Genomic DNA, 16,573 nt, shown 5'->3' on the forward strand with positions numbered 1-16,573 from the left:
ACATAGCTATATATGCTCTATCGTAATCTTCAACAACAAGTACCATAATTTATCTAAACGGAAAAGAAAATTTAAAAAAAGAAGAGTTAAGAAAAAACTAAATAATTAAATGAGGGCTTAAGTAACTAGAAAACGGGAAATCACAAAAAAAATCAAATTGGGCTTTTATTCAATTAAGAAGAAAATAATTTACATAACATGGATAAATCAAACCACAAGTTACCAAGGCGAGCAACACCCACTTTGCCAGGGGCAGTGGGGCATTTTCAATAAAAAATGCGAAACAAGATAAACAGCTCTATTAAAGCAAACTAATTAAACTCGACGAAAAAATAGAAAATAAATGAAGGATTGCTATTTTTTTGTCATCATACTATTCTTTTTCCTAGAATTGAAAAGATGTAGATCTAAAAAATAGTATGACGACAAGAAATAATAATTAAATGATGATGATGATGATGATAGTTGTAGTAGTAGTTATTATGTTAATAAGTACTCCTAGGGCACCGCGTAACTGAATAATTCAGTTTTCAAGGCACAAATTTTGTATAACATGAAGACGATTAATTGATTGGAAACTGTAAATTTTTCTTAATTAGTTTCTCAACAAGTGCCTCAAGTTGGGGGCGAAAGAGTAATTTCCTTTTGAACCCAGCGAAAGAGTCATCTAAAAAATAGAGAAGATTACAATTCTACCCTTGAAAAATCACATAATGGGCACTCGCAAACGGAAAAATTGACGAAGGGTTGATGGCTCAAGGGATTTTGGGTGAAGGTTGAAAGTCCAAGAGTAAATGTGTACCGCTCTAAAACTTCCATGGGGGATTTCGTGTAATATTTCCTAAAAGTTGCTCACTAATGCCTACAACCACGAGATATTAAACATAAATTGGGGGCGCTTGTGATGCCAAAAGTGTGCACAAATATACCTATATGTATTGTACGTGTGCATGAACATGCACAAAATTCTGCACTCTTATAATTATGGGGCCTATAAAATGATTAAGTGCTTATTTAAACACGACGCATGAAAGACGCGCATCAATTAGGTTGATATGGTTGCTTTTATCTATAGACCCGGTCCTCCTTCCCATTCTTCATATTGGTTTTTACGAGTCACCTATAGTATATACTTTGATGGATAATAACAAAGTTCAATGACTAAATTCAATGGAATCCATTTCACAAGATTCAAAATTACTTTATTACGGAATTACTTTAATGCCAAAATTCCCTTTAAAGTTGCTTTATCGAACCCTATTAATATAAAATATGCTTGCAGCATGTAAGTTGAAAATAACTCAGAACCTATCACAATCTAAATTTGCATGGATTTCATACAATTAGTTGGATAATAACGGAAGATTGCTTCACATGATCGCAGAGAAGGCATCATCGGATAAGGTACTTAGGAAGAAAATGAACCGAAAATAAAGAAATGATTAAGCATTATAATCCATGTCACATCTAATTAGCAAACGAAGGAAAGATAACTATAATTTCCTTTGATAGAAAGTTACCTGTTGCCTATTGAAGAACGCAACTTGAGTGCCAACTTGGTCGTCCGATGTACTGCTCGAAGGAGCTGTCCGGACAGCAACAAAGTTCTTGATACTTGGCAAGTCATGCAATTTCAATACGTGCAAGTTATGCAACTCAACTTGACCACAATCATCATCTTTTACAATCCCCTTCATTACCTTGCATCTGATAACTTCGATCTCTTTTAGCTGTGGAAGTTCTCTTAGTAATGAAAGGGGAAACAGATGTTTCATCTTGTCACATCTATCAACTCGTAGGACTTTTAATGCACTGAAGGACTTGGAGGAGATATCATTGTGGCATAACTTCTCCAAGTTGATCAAATTCCCTAGAAATAAAAACTCCAATGTCTTAAAAGTGGGAAGGGAAGACCGTTTGAGGATGTAACGGATGGAAGGACTTTCCTGAACATGTAAACGCTTTAATTGTGGAAAACCTTCTAGGGATAACTGGCAAATGCTTTGCTCTATTCCGTTCAACCCATCCAACCACAAATCGTCAATTATGTGTAAAGTAGTTCGTATGCATCCTTTTTGAAGAATATTACTTGTTGGATTCAACTTGAGCTCCAATGTCCTTGATCGTTCGTACTTGTTTAACCAGCGCCAGTCATTGAAGTCATAAAGATGACCGATTTTGAGTTTGTACTTGGTCAATTTCTCGATATTTAGATCCCCTGGGAGCACACTCTGGTCGGGAATGGAAACATGCAAAGTGCAAAGATTCTTCATGTGATTCAACTCAATCAGACTGGCATTAGTTCGTGGAGTTTGATCCACGGCATTCCATCGTTCAAAGCTACCCTCCATGTACAACTCCTCCAATTTGATCAAGCTTCCAAGCACACCTGGTTCAATTATCTGAAGATTGGAACAATAATTCAAGTCTAACAACCTCAGCTCTACTAATTGCCCAATTTCTTTCGGCAATCGCTGAATATTGGAGTTCACAAGGCTGAGAATTCGTGGCCCTTTTAGCTCCCCAAGAATGGCTGCATCCTCTAATAAACAACTATGAAGACACAAAGTTCGTAAGTTCTTTTGGAACTGAAACAGTGATGGCAAAGGAGCGAGATGTATCCCAACAAGATTTAAGACCATGAGTTTCCTCATTGAGTAAAATAATGAATTTGGGATCTCAAGAGATTCATTGTTTGTGAACAACAAAAGGATCTGCAATTCAGGGCAATCTAATTCTTGGAGAAAATCCTCCACGTCAACATAGGGAAAGCATATCGCCTTACAACTTTTGAGCTGCAACTTTGTTACCGACTTATCATTATCTTTCAACACGAGAAGCGGATGATCACTTGAAGCGACCGAGGCAACAAACTCACGAACCAAGTCATGTATCTTGAAACCATAAGCGTCTCCATCCTCTAACAAGAGGGAGGAGGCTTGAAGAGCACGAATCCCTGATCTCAAACTATCTCTAGCGTCTTCCATGTTGTTATCTTCTCGAAATAACCCCCAACCCACACCGAACCTCACCAAGTTTTCAAGAGAGGGCTGAGAGATGCCATAAGCAACACAGAGTGCTAACAATGACCTATCTGCGTCTTTTAAATGATCATAACTCAACTGCAACATGTTATTTATCACCTCACCAAGTCCTTCGTTTTTAGACAACTTGATTTGTTTCAAAACATTCTTCCATTCGGATAAACCAGCGTGTTTATAATGTTTTGCCAAATTGACAATTAGAAAAGGCAAACCTGCACATTTGTGGAGTGCTTCATCCACCAAGGATTTGAACGTGACATCGTGAACTTTGTCTCCCACCGTCCTCTCAAACAATCTTTTTGCCTCTTCCTCCTTCAGCGCATCAAGATGGAAGTCCTTGTCGCAGCCCATTTCCCTTCGCAAAACATCTTGAAATCTTGACGTCAACAACAACTTGCATCCTATGACTTTGTTGTCATATCTGCAAGGAATGCCGACTGATTTTAAGTCGAGCCCCTTCCACAGGTTGTCCAGTATTATGAGGACCTTCTTTTTGCTCCTCTCCTCTTCATCCAACCTCCTGTGTAGAAGTTCCGCTCGCCCGCTGATGGACTCTTTGTCCTTAATCTCACTAAGGCCCAACGCATCGGCAATCTCTCCTTGAATCATCTTGATGTCTGGATTTTCCGACACGTCGGCCTTAGCGACCCAATCAAACGACTTCTCTTTGCTTATAATCCTTTTGACTTCCACCAAAAGGGTGGACTTGCCGACCCCACCCATCCCGTAAACCCCGACTACGCTATTGCTGTTATCGGCAAGAGCGTCCATGATGTCCTGTATGATTTGAGCTCTGGATTCGAAGATGCCATTTCCTGGAGCAGTGACATTTTCTGGAGCAGCATCGCTGAAGGAGATGTCGTTCAATTCCTTGAATCCGCTGCATTCATGAGCGAGTTGCTTAATGACCTTGATCTTGCCCTCGGCCTTCCTGCTGAACTGATAGCGACATTTGGGGTCGGGAAGAGTCCCACAGCAGCAAGTCTTGGTCGCCTTTTCGAAGACGTCCAACAGCTCTCCCGCCTCCTCCAATGCCTTGTCAGCACTTGCCTCCCACGTCGTGAAGACAACGTGGAAGTTCCGAACATTGTTTCTGGCCTGTTCCACAAGAACTTTGACCCTCCGATCCTCGTTCTCCAGATTCCGGACTTCCTCCCGAAGACCGTCGGCGAAGCTCTTGGAGGAGATCACGTATCCGAACCCACGCTCGATGGGAACAAGTACATATCTCTTGAAGACATCCCACGCAATAGCAACGACAGAATCTGCCGACATTTTTTTTTGATTTTTTTTCCCGAAAATGAAAGAGCGAGAAAAGAGAGAGAAAAAGAGGGAGAACGATGAAAAGGAGGAGCAGATACTGAAGAAGAAGAGGAGGCGGAGGAGGAAGAAGAATGGTTGAGACCAGGAGAAGAAAGAGCGAAACAGACGAGAGACGAACAAGGCTAAGAGATTTGAGTGCACAAAAAAAGGATGAAGTCGGAGGGGAGCGACGAATAGCACAATCAATGGAGAACGAAAGAGATGACTATCGGCTCTTAAAGTAAACAACAACGGTTCGACTTAAACCATCGCCCTCGGAATATCTAGAATATAATATAATAAAAGGTAATGGTTAAAGAGACAAGGACTGGCCACACCCACGTGACATGGAGCTCCAACACTTACCACCACATTGTACTGTTTTGACAAAGAGAACACGTGACATGTAACTTTGAACGGTCTGCCATTAACTCAATTTTTAATGTGGACCACAATACCAAGGCAGAAAAGCACAAGTGGACCCTTGGAACTCTCAGAGTACTCGATAAAAAACATGAAGAGGCATCTTTATTCTTTCTCATAATATTAACATTTTTCTTCGATATCAGCATGTGCTCGCTTGCGTGATTTTGAATTTGATTTTGAGATGTATATAACACCTACGACGACTAATTGTAATACCTGGTTGATCAAACATGAAAGCGTTCAGCAATAGAAATTCTGATTGGTGCTAGTAGCATTACCATAACTTCAGACAAACTAAGGTCTAGATGGTTTCAAATATATACATACAACTCGTGCTAAATTGAGGCTAATTTCTTAAAAAAAAAACCCAACTTAAATTTCTTAAAAATCTCAATTTTGCTCCGAATTTTTTTATCTAAAAAACCCCGACTTTCATTCTACTCCCGAATTTTCTCTCGTGTCCAAAAATCCCTATTGATTTCTTCAAAATTATCAACATCAAAAGACTAATATTGTTCTATACGAAAGTGAGGGTGTTGATGAATACGCAAGTTCTGATAATGAACCTCTAATTGGCCCTAATATTCATAATTTTGAAGAAACTAGTGACGATTTTTGGACGCTTGAGCAGATTTGGGACTAGAGTAAAAGTTGGGGTTTTTTTAAAATAAAAAAATTCAAGGTAGAATTGGGACTAAATTTAAAGTTTGGATTTTTTGTTATGAAATTAGGTCCAATAAATTGTGTTTTCTCATGCTACTAAATGTCATATATCATAACACTTGAATAAGACGAAATATGATTTAATATGGATGGTTCTACGGATGTTACTCTCGATATTATTGGTGTGCAAATTCTCCGAGCCCAACAGTTGCCTCTTTAGAGCATGCATACTACCAAAAAAGTGACTCCTTGTAGGGACTTTTTAGGAACATCCTCCACAATTATGTCACTTGTGTTTTTAGTGATAGGGAAGATGGACGGATTGACAATTCTTTTTGACTAAAATGCAATACAATAATATTCTCTACCTGAGAAATTGCTTTTCTAAAGTATGTTAAGATCTTTTACTAGGCAAGTTACTTGCTTGGATTGATCGAATCTCACAGTTTGATTATTTTGATCTCGTGTGAAAACCATAATGTTCAAAATTTGTGGCTGGCCTAAGTAAATTAAAGGCTATTGCATCATCATTATATTTAAGTGTTAGACCGGTTGAGTCATCTGAATAATTTAATCTAACCGATTCTTGGGACGTTGTGGACTGCTCAGGCTTCTAGACCGAGAAGATAGCAGAATAGTATGCACTTAGTGTTTAGGATTCGAACAAGCAACTCCAATTCATGAGCTATCCCCCATGCCCCTATCAATTGCGCAAATTATGGAGTTAAATAAGCATAATTTTGTTTTATAGGGAGTAAGTGTATTTTGCATACAGTGTCATTACTTAAGAAATGACAACGTTAACATAAAATTATCACATTATTAATATTCAATAATCGCAAGATAGAGATGCTAAGTAATATAACGTTATAATTATAGTATCATATGCTAGATATTAATAGTATTGGCCTCAAATCTACTTTGAATATTAAGCTGTCTAAAACTCTCTCTCTCTCTCTCTCTCTCTCTCTCTCTCTCTCTCTCTCTCTCTCTCTCTCTCTCTCTCTCTCTCTCTCTCTCTCTCTCTCTCTCTCTCTCTCTCTCTTAGTTCCACATAACAAACTTACCTATCAAAATTGTTAGGTTGGATATGTCAATCTACCCCTACATCCCTATATGCATTACGAGAGTTTGAAAATTCTGACTAACAAAAACAAATTAAAGTAATGAGGGACACTCTCCTTGTAATTAGATAGAGTAGAAGCTTTATCTAGTTAATAAGGAATTAGCTGATATAAGAATATCATCTTATATGAGTAATCTATCTAGTTAGTAGTGCATAACATTAGCATAGAGGGAGCCTAGGTGGTCACATTTTTTTTAATATATAAAATACATATTCTGGAAAATGTTGACTTATCTTTACTCAACACAAATTTGTTTTCTAGATAGTCACAATGACTTGATCTTCCTAACTAATTTTCAAAGGTTCAGGTGAAATAGAAGGCCCACTAGAGGGAAATTTTCTTTTATAGTCTAGTAAGTTTTATCTGTCCATCCAATGAAGTAATTGAATGGAAGATTAGAGATAAATATAAATATCATCATTGATTATGTGTCAGAGGCCAACTCTACTCACTGTTAAATTTTGTAGCAACCCAAGAAAAAAACATCAAGTCTTCCACTCAAAAGACAAATTGATGGAACCCAAAGAGAGATGGATTGTTTGAGGTAGATGTACTCATAGTTCAAGTAGAATAATTATCGTAAAACTGCCATATGTTTATATGGTTGGGATTTTGTTGATGTCCCTTTGTTCTTGCTCTTTTAAAAATTACTTATTGATATGAGTTTAATGTAATTTCCCCTATTATTCTCAGTGGCAGCATCGGTTGATTAATTTCTTTGATTTTTCTTCTAAGAAAGAAAGAACGAGAAAATGATAGAAGAGGCGGGGGAAGAGGAAGAATGGTTGTGCCAAAGAGAAGAAAGAGCGAAACAAAGCAAGAACGATGAGAGACGAAGAAGGTGAAGAGATTTAAGTGCAAAGGAGGATGAAGGAAGGGTAGCATCAAAACATAGCAACTTTTTGCTGGAAAAGTTGATAATTAGTCTGAGTGGTTGCACGTTGCATGAGGCATGCTGGACCTAACAATCAAACTTTCATGATTTCTTCCATATTTTGCTGCTAAAGATCTAAAAAAAATAACATCACAAATATTATAACTTTTATATGGTGATCACTTAAGTACCATGAATTTATATCGATCACTTTAACATCGTAACTTTTTAAAAATGTTCATCTCAAATACCATGCCATAGCAGATTTTTAGTAATTGAGATGAAAGTCTTAAAAAATTTATATTCAAGTCTATATTTTTTAGATGGAGAGGCCAGTCAATAGACATAAAAAGTAGATGATTTTTCAGCAAAGACCAAAATCACGAGGAAAACGGAGAAGATGGGTACAGACTATGGAGCTCGCTAACCTAAGCTTAGCTAGGCCTCAACAAAACACCGGTCAATTCCTTGGGCATAGAAATGGATGGTTTTCTGCATTATTGTTCCTTCATTGGACCAATCACCGTCACCAATGTCCACATCTCCATCCTTTCCTCCGCCGCTAATGGTGAGATGTTGATGAGTTATCGATCCTTTCATCCTTTGCCACCTTAAATGGTCCTTTCATCCTTTTCCACATTTAATGTCCTAGTCCTTAACCATCCTTTCATCCTTTCCTCCGACGTTAATGGACAAACACCGATTAGGTACTAGTCCAAAATCCGCTCTGTGTGGATCAATGAAATCATGTTTAAAATATACAACAACATTATAAGCAAGCAAATTGTTAAATTAGAATGTCATCTACAATTTTTACTTCATATAGAATTGTTAGACCTCAACTTCTAATTAAATTAAACTTCGCCATTCTTTATTAATATTTTAAACCAGTTTACTTTCTTGAATACCGCTACTCTCACGGGACAAAATTTATATACAAAACGATTCGGAGTCACCACTAACATTGTTTTGTGGTCTCTCATTTCGATTGGAGTTTTTCCCTTTTCTTTCAAATGCTTGGTTTTGTTTAGAGTCTTCTGTTTTTAACATTATATTTTTCAAATGTTGGGGTTATCACAAATCGGTTTTGAAAATTTTTCAAAAACATACAATTATTGACGAGTAAAGTTATGTGGGTTTTCATAATTTGTAAACCTAATTTTTGTTTCACTTCTACCTTTTTTCGAAGGACGGAGCATCGAAAAAGAGCAACATTTTGCTGGAAAAGTTTATAATAAACGGCTGAGTTTTAATACTAGCTATCCAGCAATTTAAAAATTTGAGAATGACTCACAAACCCCAAGGAAGAAAGAGGAGATGGGTATGGATGGAGCTACACTTGGGGAATTGAATGGCGAGCAGACTGCGCCACGTCGTCACTGGCCTAAAATTAAAATACAAGGAGACAACGGTTGCCTTCATCAAGATAAGAACAATGACTTTTAAACAATCTATTTTTCTGCATTTGACTGTTCCTTGATCAGCTGCCACCGTTAATGTCCAAGTCTCCACGTCCTTTCTTCCACCGCTCATGGACAACCACCATCTAAAATATCCGAGAGATTGCTTTGATTGACGGTAGTTGTGGGAGAGGGACGGGGAGAGAATGAGAGAGCAATTGAGGATAGCTGTGGGAGCAGAGATATCGCCTTTAACGCGACAAGTCCCTCTTCTAGAAATGGATGGTTTTTCCGTATTATTACTATTCGTTTACTTGACCTGTCACCATCACCAATGTCTATATCCACATCTTTTCGTCCATTGCTACTGGGCAAACATTTAGGCATCTTCATGAATGTATGACAATTGACCTGGTGCTTTCCCACTTCACCCCTCCCGAGGCAACGATCAATTAAGTAAAAAAGTCTTCGATTGTCAAGCTCGAACTGAAAAACTCTCTTGATGAGGCCCAAATGAACAAACTTTTCCTTCACTTCAATTAACCCTTAATTGCGTGAGGAGTTGTGATGTCCCATTAAAAGTTTAAGAGATGGGCAATCTAGATGATTTACCATTGTAGAGATTACATATTGAATAGCAGTTTTTGATAATGTTCTCCTTATTGAAATATTTGATTTGGGCTAACTTAGACCCTTATGTCTAACTAATATTAACCATTAACTGAAAACAAGTCTTGACCTTTCATGTACTATGTTTCGCAGATGTGTTGACAGAAAGCGTGTCTAGGCATCCCTTTATGTGAAAAATGAAAAAACTCGATTCACTAAATAAAATTGAAGTTGTTTAATATTTGATGCCAACCATAATTATTAGATTAGAATGTGAAATAATTATCATAAAATTGCTATATGATGATATGGTTGGAATTTTGTTAATGTCTCTCTATTCTTTCCCTTTTACAAAATTACTTATTGATATGAGTTTAATGTAATTTTTCCTATTATTCTCAAACTGCATAATGGATCCCACAATTTTCTTTGACTTTTCTTCCAAGAAAGAAAGAATGAGTCTCACAACAATAATGCATGGTGGACTCCATAATACAGACTTCTGGGGCATTTTGCTGGAAAAGTTTATTATAAACGGTTAAGTTTTAATACTAGCTATTCAGCTATTTAAAAATTTGAGAATGACTCACAAACTGCAAGGAAGAAAGAGGAGATAGGGTATGGATGGAGCTACACTTGGGGAATTGAATGGTGAGCAAACTGCACCACGCCGTCACTGGCCTAAAATTAAAATACAAGAAGACTACGGTCGCCTCCATCAAGATAAGAATGATGACTTTTAAATAGTCTATTTTTTTGCATTTGACTATTCCTTAATCAGCTGCCATTGCTAATGTCCAAGTCTCCACATCCTTTCTTCCACCGCTCATGGACAATTACCGTCTAAAATATCCGAGAGATTGCTTTGATTGAGGGTAGTTGTGGGAGAGGGACGGGGAGAGAGAGAAAGAGAGAGCAATTGAGGATAGCTGTGGGAGTAGAGATGTCGCCTTTAATGCGACAAGTCCCTCTTCTAGAAATGGATGGTTTTTCTACATTATTACTGTTCGTTTACTTGACCTGTCACTTTGATATCCTGAAAATTCTACCAAATTTAGTGATTTATGAAATGGTGATTTCCTCGATACTCTATTTGTTAATTCTCGCCCTGATCTGATCACTTAGGGAATACTAACCAAAGGGGAAAGGCTATCAAAGAATTTATTTCTAATAGCCGCCCATTAGTTCGAGATGAACTATAGTTGCGATTGATTAATTTCAACCATGAATTATGATCCGATTTTGAGTGTCGAATGCTCAAGATTTCACAACCGAGCCATAAGACGTCGCATCGTAATTTTTACGAAATGATCATTGAAAATTCCAATTCCGAAAATGGATAGAAGAATCGGAAATTTGACACGAGAAACGGAAGTGAGCCGAGCAAAGCCATTGGGCCTTGTGCCCGAGAAAGGCTAGCCATCAAGGCCCGATAAAGTTTAGTCGGTCTTCAATCAGTACCCGAGCCGAGGACAAAGTGGTAATTTGGGGGATAAAATTTGGAGAAAATTACAAAGGAAAAGAGAAAAATTGGAAGATATTTGTGTAGGATCATGATTGACCCCACTTCCTCTGTTCTCTCTCTCCTCTCTCTCTCTCTTCTCTTCTTTTTCTTCTTCCTTTTCTTCTTCGCTTCTGCTTCTCGTTCTGCTCCTCATTTTCAACTTGCCAGACCAGCCTTTTTCTCATTGAGCCCCACATCAGCGGCTCCCTTTGCCGTACTCGTTCGCCGCTATTCGCCGTCCGTCGAGCCCAAATCGGAAACCATCACGGACAGCTGCATTGTCGCCATCGTTCTCGCGTAATCGCCGTAGTTAGACGAGTAAGTTAATCCATAATCCCGTGTTTTGGGTGTTAAACTTGCTTATGATAGTTTAATTTAGGTTTAGATTAAGTTAATGGTTGTTTAAATAGAATTAGTGGATAAGTTATCGACGAATTATTTGATAACCATGGGTGATAAGTTATCGTTGGATTGATAAGTTATCGTTGGAAATCGATGATAGGCTATCGGTGAAATTGACGATAGGTTATTAGTGATATCATGATGGGCTATCGATGATGGTTCGATAAGCTATGATTATTTGTGTGATAGGCTATTGTTGTGTTCGTGATAAGTTATCGCTATTTTGACAATAAGTTATCTATTATTTTATTAAATAAAATAATTTTCGGAATTAAATAATAATATTTTATTCTCAAAAAAATATTTATTAATAAAATATTCAAATTCCGAAAATTAAATATTAATATTTTTTAATAATTTTTAATATCGAATTGTGATTGTTTTATGCACAAATTGTGATGCCAATGTTGGATTTTGCCGTGTAAGTTGGCATATATAGCCAAATGATTTGAGTGATTATGTTTCGAGAAAAGATTTTGAATCTTTGAAAAAAAATTATTTTATAATTATGTTTGAGAAAAGAATTTGAGGCTTTGAGAACGAAAAGCGTGTTTCGAATTGATGATTTACAAAATTGAGCTACTGTTTGCATATGTAATCACGTGAAAATGTTATGTTGCATTGATTCGAGCACAACTCCTGTTTGCATTGGCTTATTGAAAAGATAAGAACTTGCCTGAATACTTGCGTGTTTGTGTGGTCACATGTTGAAGCTGTCTTGCTGTAGATCGCTTGACGATGCCCGATATATCGAGATGTGCTGTAGATGTGCTGTAGATCGCGCTCGATTTTATCGGATGCTTGGAGATTATCTAGATTGGTGATACTCCAGATGCCGAATCGCGGCCCAATGGCGGATTTGATGCTCCTTACGGGATACCATCTTACTGTAGATCATTTAATGTTGCCGTATCGGAATGCCGTCATTCTGTAGATCATTTGACGTTGCCATGCTCGACGGGGCGGAACGATGTCTAGTCATGCCAGAAGACTACCATCTCACTACTTATCGCTTAATGTGTAGTGGCCCAGAGCAGTCGTGATAAATGGAACACGTATGTTGCATAGTGTTTGATGATGGAGTGAATACTGCTAGGCATGGTATGAGACGTGCCCGAGTGATTTTACCTTATAATCGAAACACGCGCGAGTGTGGATGCATGATGTATGGGAATTCTCTTTATGTGTTCCGAGTACGTGTTATACTGGATGCATTGTTGTGACATTTGTTGACTGAGGTCATGCATGACAAGTGTGCCAAAGCGAGGTAAGGATGCTTGTGATTGCTATCGGCATGTGATTGATCTATATACTATATATGGTTGCCTGACTAGGAATCCCGAGGCGAGTTGGCCTCCTAAGTGAGGCTCAGGCCGTTAACTTATTGAGACATTCATCTCATTTGTTGTTATTAATAGTTTTTAGGCCCTTAGCATGTTGATGCACCTAGTTTAGTTCGAGGTGCCTGGAATCTGACTTTTTTGGATTGACCTTTTTGTGACATTCCGATTTTCGACCCATTTTTGGGATTTATAAAACGTGTAATTCGTCAGTGTGCTTATAGTAAAATCTCGCCCGGGAACTGATCACTCTCGGTTATTTTTAAATTAGAGATTTCGCTAGAATCGCACTTGATCGAATTTGGCCGTTATTTAAAGCCTAAACTTTGGTGTAAATTTTTTCGGGAGTTTCGGGACGAAATAATTTGGACGATGTCGATATTATTGTGGCCAGCGTCGAGATTGTCAGGAATAATGGAAAAATGGGAGTTTTTGATCGGGTGCGAATTTGGACTAGTAGACCTCCCTTGGGGTAATTTGACTTAATTGATTTGGCCTTTGTCCCTTATTATATTCGAGGTTTAATTTGGACCGGTAGATCGTTGTCGATTTTAATTATGGGCCGTTTAATTGCATTATTTATTTGATTGAACATTTAAATTTTTCTTTCTCTCTCTTTCTTTCTCTCTCCTCTCTCTCCTATGCCCGCGCACGCACTTCCCCCCATTATCACGTCTGTCCTGCTCTCTCTCTCTCTCTCTCTTCCCTCTCTGGTCGCCGGACGCGCACGTCTCCCCCCTGGCAGACGTCCCCTCGGCCACGTCCATGCAGACCAACCACTCCCCCTGACATTCTCTCTCCTCCTTTTTCCTTTTTCCTTCCTTCCTTCTCTTCTCTTTCTTCTTCCCTTTCTTCTTCTTCGCCCGCGTCGCCGTCCCCTGTCTCGCTTCTTCTCCCCGCTGCCCGACGCCGACCGCCGCAGCTCGCCTGGCCGCCACGCGCCGCCGCCGTCGCCCGCCGGCCGCCCGCGCCGCCGCCGGCCGCGCCATCGCCGCCGCGACCCCCTCTCCCTTCCCATCCCCTGTTTTCTTCCCCCCGACTCCTCCCCTGTTCTGCCTCGCCCGCGACCGCCCCACGCCGCCGTTCCGGCCGCCATCGCCCCCACTGGCTCGCCGTCACCATCCTAGCTCCCTTCCCCCAAGCCGCCGTCGCCTCGCTGCTCCGCGACGACGCGTCTACCTTCCCCTGTTCGGCCGAGTCTCGCCGCCCCTACTCGGGCCAGGCGCACCTCGCCCATCTCTCCGTCGCCGTCGCCGTCGGCCTGCTCGTCCCGGACCGGAAGGCCGTCGCCGTCGCCCCTCCTCTTCCTTTTCTTCCCCGTTCGCGCGGCCTGCGGTCGCGGCTTGAGCCGAGGCCGACCGGATCCGCCGCTCGCCGTCCGTCCAACCTCCGACACCATCGCTGCCTTGCCGTCCGCCCCGGCGGCTCGCCGTGCGCCGTCGCCGCCCCGCCCCGCACTGTTCCGCGGAGTACCTTAGTTGCTGCCGTTTTTGCCTCTCGCTCGTCCTCTTTGGCCCACCCGTCGCCCCCATTCCCGTCGCCGTCGCTGTCCAGCCGCCGCCGTCGCTGCCCAACGGTCACCGGAGCTGTTGCTGTTCCGGCGAGGTCCCTGCCACTCGCCGGTGCCGCTGCTTCTCACCACTGTGAACCCAACCGCTCGCCCTTGCTGTCGCTGAGTCGTCGCCACCGCTGTCCCGACAATCCTCCCCGTGGCCCAGCCCCGTTTCCTTGCTCAAGTCGAGGTAAGCGACTTCCTACTCCCGACTTAGGATGATGGGTAATGCTAGACTTGTTTAGGGGTTCGTGTGTTCGTGTGTGGGCTGAATATAGTGAATATAGTTGCTGTCATGGGCTGTTTGGCGTGGTTTTGGTGGCCGTTTAGCGCGATTGGGTGGCTGAGTTATGGGCTGGTTCGGGGCGAGTGGAGGGGCCGAAGTATGGGGTGAATCGCGATGGTTTATGGCTGAATTTTGTGGTTGGATTAGAGGTCGTTAGTGCTGGAATTTATGCCGAGATCGTCGGTCGTTCGTGCGTGATTTAATGGTCGTTTGACGGTAGTTCGTGTTGATGATTCGTGATGGGGATAATGCGCCTATTGTGAGTTGAGGCTTAGTGTGATTGTATGAGGGGCCATTGAGGCTAGAATATTAATTTAGTGTGTGATTGTTCCGTGTGGTCCAAATGCTTGAATTGTGTTCATATGTGGTGAATTAATGATTGGTTGTGATCGCTCTATAGTGATCGTAGGTGTTTGTTGAAATGGAACGTGAATTGGTAGAACCATGGCCTTTTTGGCTTGAGCATGGCGAATCATGTTGTGGTCGTTTGGAATGGTTGTGTGACATTTGATTCCGTGAAAGACGTGAAATTGATTGAATTAAGTGGCGTGTGTGTTTGCTTGAAAAGCCCGGATTGATCGGAGGGCTGCCAACCTGAGGCGTGGTTACGCGGGTGTGGCGAGAAAGGCAAGAAAAGACCTGAGACGTGTTTACGCGGGTCATTGGAAAGAAAGTTGGGCCTGAGGCGTGTTTACGCGGGCAGTGAGAATGAGCCTGAGGCGTGTTTACGCGGGCTGTAAGATTGGACCTGAGGCGTGTTTACGCGGGTCGTGTGATTGGGCCTGAGGCGTGTTTACGCGGGCAGTGAGAATGAGCCTGAGGCGTGTTTACGCGGGCTGTGAGAAGGGACTTGAGGCGCGTTGACGCGAGTCGTGGATAGTTGGTTGGACACGTGTGCGTAATGTGAGTGTTTGGATTGGCTGGATGAATATGTGGATGTTTGGTTGAATTGGTTGAATGTACGTGCGGATGTTTCGTTGGATTGGTTGAGTGCAAGTGTGAATGGCGCTCGAGCGATTGTGTTATATTCTCGGGATATTATTGAATTACCATGATTTGACTAATGTGCAGAGATGGCGTGTGATTTGAGGTAAGGTAAGTATATTATGTGAAATTTGTTATGTGAATAGTTAGATTGCATGTTTGGACTCGTCTGGGTACGCATTGGCCTATGTGGGGTTTAGGGGTCTGCTTATTGAGATTTATCTCATTCCCGTTGTTAAACATTTTCAGGTTTTGAGTGACGAATAGTTGTCACGTCCGGTTCGGAGGCCGGGGGTGGTATTGGACATTGATGCTTCATCCTTGTTTGGATGCCCATTGTTAATAGTGAAGTTAGGTTACCCAATCACCGCCCCCTTTTGACGATCGTGGTTTGAAGTTAGTAGCCAGGGGTTGATGTTGTGTATTGTGAATGCTGTAGGTAATTGCCAAGCTTGTTATGCGTATATTGATTTGTGCAAATACTATCCTTTGGTCATTATTTATTGTCTGGGTTATTTCTATTTCGCTTCCGCTTGCCTTTATCGTTGGTTGTTTCGTTTGGGTCGGCGACGCGTCCTGGGACGTCGCGTTCAATACGGCCATCGAAGGGATGTCGTGAGCCCGTCGGGGTTCGGGGCGTGACACTTTTGATAAAGTAGATTGACCCCAGCATGGTATCTTTTGTAGACTTTTGGGGAAATGCCCGAAGTGAGTTTGTAAAAATGTTCCCGGGGGTTAATCAAGTGATTATTAAAATGGTTTTTGGTTTAACTGTTGCGAACCGTTTTCCTATTTATCCCTGTTTATTATGGTTGCTTGGGTGACCGTGGTTGTTGCTTTCGCATTGGTAATAAAAAGATAAAATATTGGGTCGGCGACGTATCCTACGACGTCGCATCATAACGACCATAGCGGGATATCGCGGTCTCGTAGGGTTCGGGGCATGACAGTCACCATCACCAATTTTTATATCTACATCCTTTCGTCCATTGCTGTAACGGTCTGAATTTTCGATCCTTTTCCCGGGATTTAAGAAATGAATTTGACCAATGCACTATAG

General features: G+C 41.1%; 1 protein-coding gene across 1 annotated transcript in view; it reads right to left on the reverse strand.

The window, feature by feature from the left end:
* LOC115666728 (uncharacterized) overlaps positions 1-4,620 on the reverse strand; it is a 29,219-nt gene extending 24,599 nt beyond the window's left edge. The window contains exon 1 of the mRNA XM_056303356.1: positions 1,521-4,620. Within this exon, the coding sequence (XP_056159331.1) occupies positions 1,521-4,319 (2,799 nt within the window). The 5' untranslated portion in view covers positions 4,320-4,620. The remainder of the gene's footprint in view (positions 1-1,520) is intronic.
* Between the last annotated feature and the right edge of the window lie 11,953 nt (positions 4,621-16,573).

This window comes from Syzygium oleosum, unplaced genomic scaffold (assembly GCF_021117445.2).
Source record: "Syzygium oleosum isolate NSW1041296 unplaced genomic scaffold, Sole_v2.1 Sole_v2.27, whole genome shotgun sequence".
NCBI lineage: Eukaryota > Viridiplantae > Streptophyta > Magnoliopsida > Myrtales > Myrtaceae > Syzygium > Syzygium oleosum.